The sequence below is a fragment of the Dermacentor andersoni genome, chromosome 4 (assembly GCF_023375885.2).
Source record: "Dermacentor andersoni chromosome 4, qqDerAnde1_hic_scaffold, whole genome shotgun sequence".
In the NCBI taxonomy this organism is placed as follows: Eukaryota; Metazoa; Arthropoda; class Arachnida; order Ixodida; family Ixodidae; genus Dermacentor; species Dermacentor andersoni.
Window position 1 is genome coordinate 89,456,396 of NC_092817.1, and position 16,614 is coordinate 89,473,009.

General features: G+C 45.3%; 1 protein-coding gene across 3 annotated transcripts in view; it reads right to left on the reverse strand.

The window, feature by feature from the left end:
* LOC126536440 (cell adhesion molecule Dscam1-like) overlaps positions 1 to 16,614 on the reverse strand; it is a 549,544-nt gene that overhangs the window by 245,592 nt on the left and 287,338 nt on the right. For all 3 annotated transcript variants that reach the window (XM_050183398.2, XM_050183399.2, XM_055074012.2), the window contains exon 4: positions 890 to 1,039. In XM_050183398.2, coding sequence (XP_050039355.1) covers positions 890 to 1,039 — 150 coding nt within the window. The remainder of the gene's footprint in view (positions 1 to 889; positions 1,040 to 16,614) is intronic.

Consider the following 16,614-nt stretch of genomic DNA (forward strand, 5'->3'; position numbering starts at 1 on the left):
CAGGAAGGTCGGTGCAGACCTTAGAGGTTGTACGCCGAACGTCCTCTTAGACCTAACCTATCCTTGCTCTAGGGTCGGTCGGGAATCTGAGGGAGTCTTCTACTCCCGAAGCTTCCAGAATTTATCTCAGTCCGTGTACGAGAATTCGCGCTGTTTTTTGTCCACGATAGGAAGCTAGGTGGTGGTGGTGGTGAAAGTTTGCGCGGTTATTCAAATCAATGCGCCGTTTATTCCTGGGTAGTTGCCTCTGACAGGGCTCCACTGACTGGTCGAGGGTTGCCAGTTGGCTTGCCAGGTCCAGTTCGGAGAGTCTTGCCTCCAGATGCCTTGTCTTGTCGAGGCGCTCCCTCTGCGCTATGAGTGTGGCGCTTGCTAGCTCCTCAAAGATGTTGTATACCCCCAGCGCTAGTAATTTCTTTGCGCTATTGAGCGAGTCCCGACATCATGCTTACTAGGTATGCACGTCCTGGAGAACAACGGCATAAGGGTAGCCTCAGAGAAAATAAATCACGCAATAAGAAGCATCGCATCACTCATCGCCAGAGTAGCACGCAGCAAAGATGGCTTCACTGAGGACGAAACCATAAAACTGGTACAAGCCCGCGTCATCAGCCGTATCACGTATGCACTCCCATATCAAGTCAAGCACGAAAGCGAGACCGAGCGCATGGACACTGGTATAAGAACGGCGTACAAAACGGCCTTACAGCTGCCGTCAGGCTACTTCTTGTACCCTCATTTGGTCACACCACCAACTACAACGCCGGATGTTCGCATAGTGAGGCGTATAATACTTTCACATTAATAAAGCTTGCCAACTCCCTTCACCCCGCTACACAAACTAGTACCTTGCGAACACCTACATCTGATGACCTCGTGAACATCTCACCTGTCAGTATGAGCTGTCCCACTGTCACGCTCTGCGACACGGCGCCGGTCAGGCGATGACGGGTCTGGCAGCGGTAGGTGCGGAAGCCATCCTGCTGGTCCGTCTCACGGATGAGCAGTTCGCCCGTCGGCAGCACGGCGTACTTGGAACCTGCAATGCAGTAGTGGCATCTTGCGTTAAACCCTGCGTCTCTCATTTGAGCCGCCGAACGTGTAATTCCTTCTGGCCTGAATTTGCGAGAGGCATTGTCACGTGTGTATGCTGCAAAATGCAAGGGCGGATGAAAGGAGGGGCGGTGGTGAGGGTCTAATTGCTCTCTTTGTACCGCGATGACGCCATGAACGAAACGTTAGCTCTCAAGGCAAGATTCTCTTCGGCGTCGAAGAGTCTGTGTGGAGCAGTGAGACTTCAACAAGCATATTTCACCCAAACGTTTAGTTATGAAATATGGTGCAATGTCCATGCGTGTGTCTAAAGTCAAAGCCGTACAGATTTCAAAGTGCTGCACTGTCCATGGAAAAAAAGTAACGAGGGCAAGACCTCGTTTGTGTTTTCTGGTGAGTTTTTGTAATTACGAAGTAGCGATATTTAGATGTCGGGTACAATCCGTCAGGCCGCGTTTCATTTTTCTTACAGGAAAGATTGAAACTATCAACTAAAACCACATGCAGCAGTATATATGTATATATATTTACACTTTGTAATATGTGCGACTTTGACTGTAGACGCACGCTTGGCCATTCAGACGAGGAACAGCAATCTAGTTCTTACCAATTGCTGACGGCATAAAGTCACGTCAGACATCACGTAAAACATGGCAATTCCTTAAGAAAATAATATGGCAGTTTCGACCGATGGCAGAAGCAGTTGGAAGAGATAGCAAGGTTTAGCGTTTAGTTTGTACTCCTCGAATGATTTCTATCTACACGCGAGTGGGACACGTTGGCGTGATGGAGCACACAAGGCGACTGCTGCTGGACAGAAGTAACAGCTACCATGCGTCCTAGGAAGCTGGCGTGATGACGTGCGTCGTCAGTGGCATTACAGGTGTCGCAACTCGATGTCACGCGAGATGAGACCGACGGTAAACCTGCGGCGTTAGTGAGCGCCAAGCGCCAAGTAAAGCGTAAGATAACGTTAAAAATTCAATTCTAGGCATTTTGCGCGTCAAAGCCAGGACCACATCATGAGGCACGCCGTGACGTGGGACTCCGGGTTAATTTAGACCCGTTGAAGTTCTGTAACGTGCACCCTACGCAAGATACGCAGGCGTTTCTCCTTTTTTTTACATTTTGTTCTCATCGAAGTGCGGCCACCGCGGCAAGGGTTTGATCCCGCGACCTCATGCTTAGTAGCGTATAACGCCGAAGCCACTAAGCAACCACGGTGGGTATCAGGCAACGTTAACTTTACTTCCCGCTCCACTCAAATCAATGCATACGCAGCAGTTCAGCAGAAATGCTAGCGTGCTTACATTGGCGTGCGAACAAAGGTCCATGCCAACAGCGGAAGCGAGAACGTAGTTTCGATTTTTCTCCACCGAGGCGATTGAGCGCCGCGTCTGCTTCGCTGAGTGGTTATTGCAGCCAGAAGCACTGCGCCGTCTCCAGACGCCCCTCACCCCCCCCCCCCTTCCCCTCTCCTCTGTGCACGAGTCGCGCATGCACCGTCGAGCGGGACGGCATGACAACGGCTTTTTGCGCATCAAGCATCCGTGTAATTTGCTATCGCAATAAAAACGACCGCGTTAAGCGGCGTTCTGCAGTCTGAAGTGAACTAGAGTCATACTGTGCGATCTAGGGAATTAAGTTGAGCCGAGGCCAATATCCCTGTTTCTCCTTGCCACTTCCGGACGAAACTCACGAAACAAATCGCGTACACAAATACGTACGCAAAACAAATCGTGTAAGCTACGACACAAGGGGTGTCCACAAACGGTACTCGTCTAAATTTCCTACTTCAAAGGTTCACTATGCTGCCTCGATCGATCAAACCAAGAAAAAGGGAAGGCAACTGTGGGTTGTTTGGGGTGAGACAAAGGTTGACCATTTTACCTTCGTGAGAAATATTTTGTACACTTCTTCAAACACTATGTGAAAGCGCCCATTGCAGCACCGAGAAAAAAAAAAAGAAGAGCGAGAGAGAGAGAGAGACGAGGGGATATAAAGAAGGTAGGAAGGTTAACCAGCCAAGAGTCCGGTTGGCTACCCTATGCTGGGGCAAGGGAGAAGGGGAAGATGAAGAAGAGAGAGACAGAGGGGGTATAGTGACGTGAACGGACAGTACAGAGACAAAGGAGCTCGTACAAACGACAGTTTCTCAGAAAGCACAAAAGTGTCTTCAGCGTCTTCTGAGCCGATAATCGGTGGGGACAACGTTCTAGCATAGTCGGCTGAGAGTCCATATAATAGATAACACAGAATGTTGCTTTTAATGCCCAAATGCACCTCGCTTCAATTTGTTGAAGCCAACGCCAACGCGATGCGAGGACTGTTCAGTCAGGAGTCCGAGCTGCAAAGGGGAGGGTCAGCCACCGAGGCAGCACTGCACGCAACAAGCCCTTCCTCAACAGCTCTCCTATTCAGTAGTAAGGCTTACTATGCCTCCATGGAAGACTGGTTTAAACGCGTGGGGCAGACGTGGGGATTATTGATCGCTCCACTGTGACTTCTCGGCCAACGCGGTATAAAACATTCAGTTATTCAGTTAAAAGCGTGTAATGCACAGCGGTTGAAAGTTGGGGCCAAGCCTTCGTTCTGCCTCCTGACGCACGTCGACCATTAATGGCTTTCTTTCCGTCTCTATTAACCCTAGAGCGGAGTAGATGTCCAATGTAATCTCTATCGTGTCGACCTGTTTGTCTTCAATTTAAACAACTGCTCTTTCTCTCGCTGTTCGAAACGAATATCGAGTGTCGATCGGCATTAGGTACGTACTTCGGAGAAGCAAAGTCGATAGTTAAACAGTTGTTACCGCATAGCGCCGGATGTCCGCCAGACATGAAATGTGTTCCGCCGACAAAACAGCATCACTATAGTTTTACTCTATCACTGCTGCGCTGTTTATTCTTTTTTTTTTCAGAACAGTTCAACCACTGAAATATCCGATATGCTGTCTTAGAATATGAAGTACCTTACAGCGAAAAAAAAAATAATAATAAAGAAGAAGAGAAGACACGCTCTCTGCAGCAGATTTTTAAAAATGCACAGTAGAGGGCTAGAACGTCTCACGGTTATGGTATGCTATTTATGCAGATAGGTGCTTATCTCGTACAGTGACACAATTTCTGTGCTTGCGTTTTGTGATTGTGTGCCTAGATATATTTCTACATTTTTTATTGTTCTTTCCAGAACAGTGTACTTACTATTTCGGGATAGCCGGCAATAAAGAGGTCTACCTTTACATTTTCACAGCTATAAAAGAATATGCGAGACTGTAATAAATAAAGGGGACACATAATTACGCAGAACTCTAAAAAAAATCTGCTCGTGTTAGCTGAAAAATTTAGCGGGCTTCTTCTAGAAACTCGCCTGTCTTACAGGCAGATGACGATATACAGCAGTATTAAACGGCAAGGGTCTAATTTTTTATTTGTATACTGCTAAACAAGAACAATATAAGCGAAAGTTTCGGGATATATGACACTTTGAGCATAAGTTATTATTCAAGGAGAAAAGTAATAATGCGAGCAAAGTAAATGACAGATTAACGATGTCACGGTGTCGACAAGGACATAGATTTTGTTTCAAGGTTGTCTGTCAGTCATCACAGCGAACTAAGCCTCTAGTACATCTTAAAGTCATAGCATAGAGCTTTCCGACTGCCAAGCAGCCATTTCTTCAGCGAAAGAGTAAGATGGCTAAGAATATACGTTCTATTTTTTCACCTCCGTTCTTTTCAAGAACGTGCTTCTCTGTACATGAAGAAATTTTACTGTTATGAACATGCCTACCGTCAAGAATACCTCCCAGTAAAGTTTGAATCTATTAGTTACGTCTCTGCAAACATACTCCCCTTAATCAGCTATACAAGCGTCTGCTTTGTTTGAAAGTGGGTCGCACAAAATTCGTAATAAAAAAGAAGATACTTGCTTTCACAGACACGTACAGATATGGAACTGCCATCGGCAGCCATAAATCGCAGCCCCGGTACGCACGCTGAAAACCCTTTCATACATGCGAAATGTGCTAGGCCGCATTAAGAGATTTAGATAAGTATCGTGCGGAAGATGGCCGTTTGTTATGTGCCCATCTGCGGGCTTCCCTGCGAAATCCAGCAAAACATCGGTGCAGCCCTGTGCCTTATAACATTCCTCGACGCCCGACTGTCGTTTGCCGTAGGCCATCCTCGTCCGCCAAATGTACTCTGGAGAAGTCGGTTTTTACTTCGGGCCCGTTCAATTCATTAATAATGTGGAGCCTAAAGAAAGGAATTCTGAACGCGCCCTCCACTCTCCATAAAATAGGAGACGAGACCAGCCCCTAAAAACCCGCCCCTCCTTTTTTTATATATATAGCGAAAGAAAAAAAGAAAGCTTATAAAGGAAGAAATAATTTTTAGTCTGTTTCTGACGTCAGTTCAGCATCAATCTTTCCTTTCCTTCCTGCCTCTCCATAGGCTAACAAACTCCCACACTACACTGCTCTTCTTATTTAGCCTCTTCACGCAAGTGAACAAAAATACGTATGAAATATTAATGATTTCGAATTTCTTGGGAAGCCGCGCTTCCTCTGCAGCGTAGTGACTTCTTTCTTCTTTTTCATTATTTTCTTGCACAGAACGACGTCCGCCTTACTTGGAACTTAGGTAAGTAGAAGCAATGCGGCAGCAATATTATTCACATGTATTTTACCGTCGTAATAAATCGAGCGTGATAACGGATCGGGGACTGTGTTCTTATGCGTAAGGAAATAACTCTAACGCCCGAGTAATTTCGAAGAGAAGAAAAAAAAAAAAAGAAAACGAACGACCAACACCGCGCACACCGGCAGTTCTCCGTGTCATTAATACTTAGAAATTTAAGTATCAGCGCTCCGAAACGTACGTTCTCATTTCCAATCCCTAAGCCACGATCGGGTGCCGGATTAACGGCGCCGCTTCACTGTTAGTCACTGTAATTACTTCCCGAGATTACTGCCGTCTGGACGCATTCTTTGCTCGCTTTTGTTTTTACTTCTCGCGCTCACGCCCTTTCCTGTAACTATGTAAGTAATTATTTATTGGAGCGCGAAGAATGAGCCGTATTGAAATTCAGATACTCTTTGTCTCAGTTAGGCCCCGATGTAAGCCGTGTTTCAGGAATGCGAGTTCAGACTGGCCAAGCGACAAGTACAAATTGCGGAGTTGGGTACATGATAACTTTTTGCGCACTTTTCAGTAGTATCATTACAATATAACAGATGAATGTGGTCATCAGCTTAATGCATAGCAGCATTGGCCAGCCTCTTTCACTGTTGCCTGTACGAGACACAAACACAGCTTCTTGAATAAAATATTGTCGCTTGCAGCGGTCGCGCTCTTGACAATGTCCTGCGTGGTCACGTGCTTGGTCAAACAGCTGTAGAGATGTAGATGTATATATTTAAAAAAGAAGCAAGTACACTAAGAAAAAAAAGAAAGGGGCAGCAGACTTCAGCGATTATTTCAGCTCTGAACTCACTGCGATGACAGTATCCTCCCATACTGAAGACCACTATCTTGTTTTTGCTTGCCTGCTCGTTCGTGAAATATGCGCACTCACCCACTGCGCGGAAAGGGAAAAGAAGCCCCTAGTGATAGGTTGGTTAGATGGCTGGGCAAGAAGGGCAAGTGTGGTCGCAGAATTGTTTAACAATTTAACGTAAGAATTTAGAGAAATATCTGGGATAACATTTATTAACAATGATAAATTCCGTATCGCTAGGTAAAACAAGTGTTGCATATTAAAAAAAAGATAATGGGGAATTTGTCTTCTGCGGGATGCACGCAACTTATTTTTCTGCATGACATAGTAATGTGCCAAATTCTATCGCGTAAAACAACATTATATATTTTTACCTAGATCAATATAATTTTCCTTTAAATTTTGCAATGTTTTCTTTCTTTTAGTATCATCGCAAAGGCCTTTGCATGGCTGTAGAAAAATATCCTGACAATTCAGGTGCTGACGAATTTTGTATTACAATCTACTGCGCCACCATTCCGTCACCATTCCGTTACTGCAATCATCATCATTACTGATACTCAAGGCCACATGGCAAGTCAGTAAAGAGGCTGAATTTCGCAAACATGCCTAACCTAGTAAGACTGTATCACGGCTTGCTGGAAGCTTGCTTGCTTGTTTGCACCTTTAACCTTGGTGCTTAACCAGGAAGTTCTCCTACCAGAAGTAAGAAAAGAATCATAAGATAAATAAAGCTCTTTCTCATATTATCTTTCTCAGCCGTCCGTGTATCTTTTATTTCTTCTTCGTATTCCTTTTTTTTTTTCGTCCTACATTACTAAAGCGGCCCTGTATATTGGAGCCTTCCACCGGGACCAGTAAATGATGACGGGAATAAATCGCATTATCCGAGTGTTTGCGAGGTAGGAAAAAAAGAGGAAGTGAATAGAAGAAACAAGTGAAAAGTGAACATTCTCCCGAAGGAAGCACCTACCCTTCTAGGACTTGCAATTGCGTCAAAGAGTCCCCACAAGAGGTAACGTGGAAAAAACAGCAAATACTTTAATTCTCCTTTCTTTACGACGTTCCACGCTAACATATTTGGGAAGCCTTTGATCCCTGAAGTGAGTCGCTCTACCAGCAATAAATAAAACTAAAACAATAAAATAAAGATGAAACGAGCACGTACGCCAGCAACCGACGATTTCCCGACAACTTCAAACTCGCACACCTTTCACTCTTGCTTTGGGGACTGAGCACTTCTCGTTATTGCGACTCACGTATCGAATGAGTGTCTTCATTTCTTGCTTGTACTATTTTGCAGCGAGCAATACTGCACAACCTATAGGCAGACCAACAGGGTGTGCCGTTCGCGGAGTTTTCCATAACCGTGAGCTGGAAAAGAAGCACCAGGAAGCAATAAAAGGCAAAGAGGTGGCCTCACAGGCGGGACCTCATAAACAAGTGTCCGGGAGCGACCAGCAGACACTAGGTGTCACATCGTCACCTAAATTTCCTCGTAAATTGGGGTCCCAAACCCTCCGAACGGCCATCTTTAATGGACGCCAGAGACAGTTCCTTTATGGCGCCTTCAAGGCAGCCTGTCCTCAACAGGACGTACTTGGGGGAGCTGTGTCCTCCTTCCGCTATACTCCAGGCGCACGGTGAGCGAGATGTGAGAGAGGAGGTGGCGGGCAAGGGGGCGGGATGTCGTGCCCTTAGGGGGTCCTTCCGTCGACGCCGAATTTTATGGGGCAGCATCTCTGGCCCGCGCTATAACTCGCCCGTGTATGTATTTCTTTGTTCTTTTTCATTTTTCCTTTTCGGATCCCCCCCCCCCCCCGATCGGGACCTTCTTCATTAATATTTTTTCCCCACTGCATATACAAATCCCTCCAAAAAGACACCGTATATGAAACGTTGCTTGAGTGGCAGTAGTAAAGAAATCCGAAAGAGATGTAAGCTTTTGTTTCTGCTTCCTTTTTCCCTGGCTCAAAAATCTTTCTCGACGAGTGAGGGCAGATCTTCGTTATGTGTACCTTCAGGGCTGTTCCTGACAATATTATTCACTTACTTCGCCCGTCTTATTGTATAAAATATTCAGCAAGATAATTTCCCAATAGAGTCAGGGCAATGCTTGACTTCAGTCAACCAATAGAACAAACTGGCTTCAGGAAGGGATATTTTACAATGGAACACATCCATGTCATCAATCAGGCAATCGAGAAATCTGCGAGGTAAAATCAATATCTCCATATGGCTTTCGTAGATTTTGAAAACGCATTTGATTCAGTGGAGATACCAGCAGTCATGGAGGCATTGCGTAATCAAAGAGTACATGAGGCATACATGAATATATTGGGAAATATCTACATAGATTCCACAACTACCCTGGTTCTCGACAAGAAAAAGAGAAAATTCCTCATCAAGAAAGGCGTCAGGCAAGGAGACACACTCTCTCTAATGCTATTCAGTGCATGTCTAGAAGAAGTGTTCAAGCTATTAGACTGGGAAGGCTTAGGAGTTAAGATCAACGGCGAATATCTCGGCAACTTTTGGTTTGCAGTTGACATAATATGCAGAAGACAAAGGTAGTGTTCAATAGCCTGGCACGGAAACAAGAATTCATGATAGCCACTCACCCTCTAGAGTCTGCAGAAGACTACGTTTATCTAAGTCAGTAACTCACAGGGGAACATGACCATTAGAAGGACATCTAGACAAGAATAAAAATTGGTTGGAGTGCATACGGCAGACATTACCAAATCTTGATTGGGAGCTTACCACTGCCGTTGAAATCAAAAGTGTACAACCATTGCATTCAACAGGGGCTAACATATGGGACAGAAACTTAGAGGTTAACAAATAGGCTCGAGAACAAGTTAAGGACCGTGCAAGAAGCGATGGAAGGAAAAACGTTAGGCGGAACGTTAACAGACAGAAGTAGAGCGGTATTGATCTGAGAGCAAACATGGATAGCCGATATTCTACTTGACATTAGGAGAAAAAAAATATTGCTGGGCAGGCCATGTAATACGTAGGATAGATAACCGGTGGATCAGTAGAGTTACAAAATGGGTGCCAAGGGAAGGGGAACGCAGTCGAGGACGCAGAAAATTAGGTGGGGTGATGAAATCAGAAAATTTGCCGGCGCAAACTGGAATCAGCTAGCGCAAGACCGGGGTAATTGAAGATCGCAGGGAAAGGCCTTCGTCCTGGCGGCAGTGGACATCAATATAGTCTGATGACGATGATAATAATGATGACTTCGCCTTTATTAATATATAGGGGGCGCGGGTAGGAATGGTAGCTTTTAAGTTCTTCCATAAAATGAAAATGCTGTTTCTTCAAATGGCACTTTGGGAACAACTGGGAACTTGAGAAATAGCGTACCAAAGCTATTTAGGGCTCGCAAATACATTAGCTTTAATTTATTTATTTTGTTCGCGTAGAGGATAGCGTCCTCTAATTTAGGTCATGCTCAGCACAAGAAGTCCGGGAATATTTGCAAAGAAAAGTTCTCTTTAATAGTAAACCCAAAGCCACAAATCCTCACTTTACAGACGTTCCATTTATGGCTGTCCATTGTTGCGGTGATCGCCTTGTTATCATGCTCACCTCTGTCTTGAGTGGCGGGGCGCCGACGAGCAAGCGCGTTTGCAAAGGTTTGCAAATGCAGGCCCTTAAGATCCGTCAAGTTGTAATCTCTGGGGAACTTCTCTAGCCTCGACGAGTACAGGGTTTGATTGTGCTGAACATGGAAGGCTTAGTGCTGATCAAACAGCCACTCGGTGATCTTTCCCCAGCTGCGCCAATGGTCGAGGTGGAACATTCGACAAAGACAAAAGAGCACATGCGACAACGCCATAGGCGTGCGTGTAAACATTCACAACAGTTACTGTTGTCAGCCGTTGCCACGAGCTGTGAGTGCCATCACAAAACTTGATGATGATGTGTGCAGAACCATAGCGGTAGGCCAACAGCTCATGCGGTCATCAATAATTATCCCAAGGTATCAATGCTCTTTCCTGCAAAAAACATTTCAAGGATGGCCTCGCTTGCTATCGAAGGTGACAGGCAGTCGATGCTAGCTAGCTTGGACGGAGAAATTAAAAGAATGTGCTTCTGTAGATATTTCGCTGCTGGCATCCCGGGTTGCTTGTTGAGTTCAAGGGGGCCTACAGTATATAGTGAAACGGTAATCCACAAAGCAATATCGTCGGCGGAGATTGCAACGCGTTATACTCGTTTGACTAGGAACACCAGCGAGGTAGACCCAAAAGCGCACGATTGAGGAAAGTGGTGCAGAACACTGCCTTGAGCAGGTCGGTAAGTAATAAGGCGAACGACGAAAGCCTATGGCTTCCACAGATACGCTTGGTTGACATGGAGTGCAGAACATTTTCATTCCTTTCTTTCAATTAAATGAGAGGTACGCTCCTTAAAAAATCCCTTTTTCAGCAGTTAAGGCGTAATATATGTACACTGAGCACCCCATTTCAGTGAAAGGAATGAACAAAAACTAACTGAAGGAAAGAAAGCTAGGCGCCGTCTGTGACAGCCACAGCAGGCTTTGTATGCTATCACCAGTTTCCCAGTAAAAGAAAGAACAATTGTCCTTTCCTTAACTCCAAGCTACAATAGATAGCTCGAAATTCACGTCTTCGTAAATTGCAGGCTGTCAAATGACTTCTGCTTGGTATCCTTATTTTTCTCTCAGTGCGCACGCGGTGATTGCGTCGAAGGTGCCACAGTTCTTTAGCAAAGCGTTCGGAAGTTCGGCGGCGTTTAAAATCAATTCTTGGGTCCAAGCTTCTTTGTCTTCCCGGCTCTACACAAAGCGTTGAACTAAAGTTCCAGGGAATAAGCAGCGGAGAGAGAGAACCAGACGTCGCTGACTTCTCCAGCTGTCGCTCTGACGTGCCGAGTCGTCAAATGACCTTCGTTGCAGCAGGAGCGACTAGGAGTCGCGCAGGGGAACAACGTGATCGTACCCTCCTCTCCGTTTCCCGATACCCGTTCCGTGACAGCAGCGAGCGACCGGCGACGTATGTCGATCGCTTTTCATAGTTCATCTAAACAACGCTGACAGCTCGCGACGTCTCCCGTTCCGTCTCACTTTCCGTCGTCCGCCACCGAAGACACTTCTCTCCTTTCAGCCTCTTCAAGCTTTCCCTGCACAAGTCTGTGCCCTCGCCCACCTTCTCCTCTATCGTGAGGCTCCCCAGATCTGGGAAGATGGAGGAACAGTGTAAATGACGTTCAGAGACAAAGGAATAGAAAATGTAGGAAGGGTGACTGTCAGCCGAGTAAGACCCCCACTGCTGATACAGGAAACCGAGTGACAGCGGAGACAAATCGGAACGAAAAGCGAAACCGAGATCCAGGAAAATGAAAGATAGGAAGAAAAAAATTGGCTGGGAAAAGAGAGCCAATGAGTCTCAATCGAAACGTATCGCTGACACATTGCCGATGCCTCGCCATGACATTTCAGTTTTGCTCGATTCTGTATTTCACTAACTTTTCTTTCTCTCTCTCTTCTCTCCCTTTCGGTTCTGTCGCACTTTGACGTTGTGTTTCGTTTTCTCAGCTAGGAAGCCTCGGTATTCCAGCTCGGCACAGAAAAATGATCCTTTCGGTTCTTGCCCTCGGTGTAAGAAACTACCGAAGTTGAAAGTGATGTATAATGAAGGCTGACTGGTATTAATTCGTTTTAAAAACCTACAACCCATCGCTTTCAGTAGCTGCATCGTTCTCTGTTTGACTAACATTCAAAAAAAATATTGGAAATAATTATTAATCTTCCGAAAGTGGTCCTAATTGTGACGTACATCTACAGATGGTTTTAAATAACGAACGGAAGCTTCTTTTTGTAGCCGAACCCAAGTCCTGGCATTTCTCAAGAGCGTCGAAGTCGAATAACTTGGCCCGTGATGTCTCGGGGCTTGGCTATCGACACAATAATAGCAGTTCGTTCCATGTGAACAAACCTAATCATATGAAAGATAGAACCATTCACTTGGCATGAGTTTAGGGCCACTTTGAGAGAGCATATAAAAAGCGGAATTTAGTGAGGTTAACTGAAGTTTCTACTTGGCTACCCTACACAGGTGAATGAATGGCACAAGGAAATAGAAAGATATCAGAGAGAAGACAGCTTTAACGCTCTTATTCAAGTAGCATAATCAAATTGGCGTTCTCCTACTGAGAACCTATAAAACTGCACACTGCATATTGTGAATCATTATTAATGTATACAGTGTACGTGCGTAGCCATATAAGATGAATTCGGTTTACACCTTTTCATTTGACCAACCTCGCTTCTGTTGCCATCTATATGCAGCCTCATTGATTCGCAGCGATGCAGTTTCCATATTTCATAAATATTGCACTGCCATATACCATTTGAGACTTTCTCCTTATACCTCATCTGCAATGTCTGTAACGTTCACCATAACTCATTCTCAGGTTGTTTTGAACTCCTTCTTTATTCTGTACTCCATACATTCGCCGCAGCGTTCTTATTTCATCCTCTTGGTTCTTTTGAATACAAGACGTCCTCATCAGGATCGGCTCATTTGCATGCGACATTGAGGCGCGGCCTTTTTACCTTGGTTTCATTATAGATTTTTTCTCTTCCAGGTCACTCCACTTCCTTGCACACTTGAATATTTTAACGGTATCTTGCTGCTCTACAAAACTACCGAAACATATTTCAGGTTGTTTCTACCTACGTGGACTCTTATAGTCGTTTGTCTTCTGTTGTCGCTATTTTGCCTCTTCTACAACAAACGCATTGGTGCCAACTCTCGTGTTCACCGTAGTGTTATCGACTCTTTCGTAAACAAAATAACAACACTTCTTTTCGCTGATAGTGAGGCCACATTTCTGTTCAGTTACTCGAACTCCAACCCTTAAGCCTTACTCTAAAGTCAACGTCATCAGCGTGAAGAGGGTCGCGAGGAGCCTCTCTACGTTGCTTTGTCGGAACAGGGGCCATCACTTTAACCGGGAAAAGTTTAGCGAAGAAACCTATATAGGCGATACTGTGAGTTGGCTCACGAGCAGAACGCCATCTAAGCCACAGCGGTAGTCGGTGCATATTTTTTTCATTAAAATGGCTGTGTGTCATCAAGCTTTAACAATAGCTCATCGTAAGTAAAAGTCATGTTAAAACGACATCGTGTTCCAAACCAAGTATATCTGAGCTATAGGACATGATTTTCACATTTATTGAGCAGCACAGCAGTTTGAAACATTATCAGAGGTTCGGAGTGCATTGTTGCTAAAAACGAGGGAATCCTGAAACCGTGGCCCCGTAGGTCTGCGATGTAGAAAGTCACAAATGTGCTGGTAGGTTTTTTATGCACCAACCCGTACGATTGCTTGTGGCTGATTGAACGACCAATGTTTGTGCGTGTGCGTACGTACGTCCATGATGCGAACTTTTCTTCTCTCCTTCTACTCGTCCTTCATTCACTTTTCCCTCTTCCACAGTGCAAGGTAGCAAACCGGGCTCAGCGCGGTTAACCTCTCTCTCTTTTTTTTCACTTATCAATTCCGTTCTTTTTCTCTCACCAATCTAAGGTTTCTGCACTATACTGATGCACAGACAACAGCAGTCGATCATACTGTCATATCCTTTGCGTCGCGCATGAAGTGTCTGTCCTCTCCCCCCTGCTTACATCTCTCCTTCAGCCTGCCAACTCCTTTCCTCGGTGTGGCGTAGCAACCAGATGTGCGTTTGTCCTTCGTTTCCTTTCACTAACTCACTAGCTCTTTATGTTGCGCTCTCTCAACTCATTTAGTGAAATGACTTCCCCGGCGTACTTAAAGAATCAAGCGGTAGGAGTGGTTAAACATTCTTCAAGAACTGCGAATGTACCTCGTTCAAAGCGTTTAAGACCTCCGCGTTCTTGCAACTGCCTAACTCACAAAAGCGCCAGATAAGACGGCTTATTGCTCAGCAGGGCCGTGAGAGAGCTGATAAAGAAAATAGGTGAAAAAAGGTTGCTCAATATTGAATACGCCTGAATTCCAGCATTCAAGAATACCTTCGATGCTCTGGAGAAAGGCTGTGGCCTTAGATTTATTTGTCATAGTTACTCATTTTTTAAGGAGAAAAGTTGGTTACATCGTTAATGAATGAATCGTTACCAATAATACCACTCTAAATCATTAATATTTTGATTACCAGGAAACATACGACACCAGTGAGCTTTCTGTAATTATTGCGCACAAGATGGCTTAACTAAGCGCTACTTTGCGCCGCGCGTAATATCGGGAGCAGCGGTACCCTCCCGTCCACCCCTTCCACCCTCCCCCCCCGTAGAAGAGCGCATTTTCCACGCCCATAAAATGAAGAAAGGAACATAGCCTCGTGGAGCCTTACAAGCACCCAGTAATTAAATTTTGGCTCCACACTACAGCCTTCGTGTGCCTTAGCTTGACTAGCTCACAGAAGATAAAAGTGCAATAGAGTCAGAAGTGGGCGAACGGAGCTCTCCCAGCAAAGGCGTAGTGTGACGGAACTTTCGGCTCCTACGTTTTGTCTTTATTTCATTTTTTTAATTCGTAAACTGCACCTAATGAACGTGAAATGGGAGTCGTTCATTAAAACGAAACAAGCAAACTAAAAAAAGGACATTGCCTTCATATGAAAGCGTTCCCAAACGACTTGTACTTGCAACCAGAAACGAGAAAGGAAAACGAAAGTAACGTTTGCGTGGCCGCGAAGCTTACATCTGGTCTCTCTTATCGTTTGCTTGCATCGTAAACCATTTTACCTCAGTTGAGCATTGAGAGAGCCATTTAGGTATTGAATTCTCGAGATCACGTAATTTCGTTTTGTTTTCTTTCGTGAAAAAGTCCCATACCGCAGCTCACTCGAGCTCTCTGTCTGCGAAGCGACGTTTCTGTCGCTTTCTCACAGTTCGTGTCATCTTTCGTCGTAGTCCGAGCCTAGAATGGTGCATTAGCCTGATTAGGCCCGTCTCTTTCCGGGTTGTTCGTTTTTCAACCGGGATTCCTTTTTTTTTTTTCATTTCAGAGCCCCGGCCGCTCCCCTTTTCGCTTGCCTCGAATGTTTACCCCCACGGTCCATTCAAGAGCGCTTCGCAGTAAAGCATTCTCACTTCCTTTCCCTCCCCATTGGGTTCGTTTTGCGCACTGGTTCTGCGCTGATGGCGGACGGCTTTTTAGTGGCCTGCTCTGCGATCATATCTGAGTATGAACTGAAAAGCTACGCGCTCTCCTTCTTGCTACTTCTCGAAATCTGCTGACGTCAGTGCATGCAAGCATGCACACGAAAGTAGGCATCCACGCTCTCATTATCCCATTCATGCTGACACGCGCATACACCCAAGCACGTATACGTCCCTTCTAAAGCTGACACTATATTCGTTTCGCGAGACAGCATCTATGCCACGCAGTGAACACCGGCAGCAACTTCTTACCGAGATAACACGAACGATGATGAATCATTAGCTAGAACATGTTCTTTCATGCCACCATGCAGACAACAGCAAATGCTGGGTTAGTTAACATTAAACCCACGATGGCTTTACAATTTGTCAGTACTGCAAGCTTCGTACTATCTCTGTATAACGTATGGCAGATGCCAAAATGCTTGTAGTTGAGCAATAATGGCAGCCCTTCTAATTAGTCGAAGCGCAAGTTCGTGCATTGCTTGTGCAGGAAAAAAATCTGCGACACTGCGTCGCTAGCCTCGCCGGCTAATAACCACTATGCAATCCAAGAACAGTCGCCATACACCTTCCACCGCACAAGCTGCAAGGATTTGAGTCGGCTGACGTCTTCCTCAAAGTGTTGTTTCTCCCCAGTCTCCAAATATGCATAAATTGAAGAGAGAGAGAGAGAGAGAGTGGTAGGCGAGTCACAGACAAGATACCTTATTTTTATTTTTCCTTATTTCCTTGACGCACATCATTCCACTTTCTCAAGCAGCCCACACTTTGCCTCTGGTTTCCCTAGCCGACGGAAAAGACGCGCGTCTTCCCATAGCATTGTTACTTGCATGTCTCCGCCGTTATTACCACTCAGCTGCTGTTTCCCCCCTGTTCTC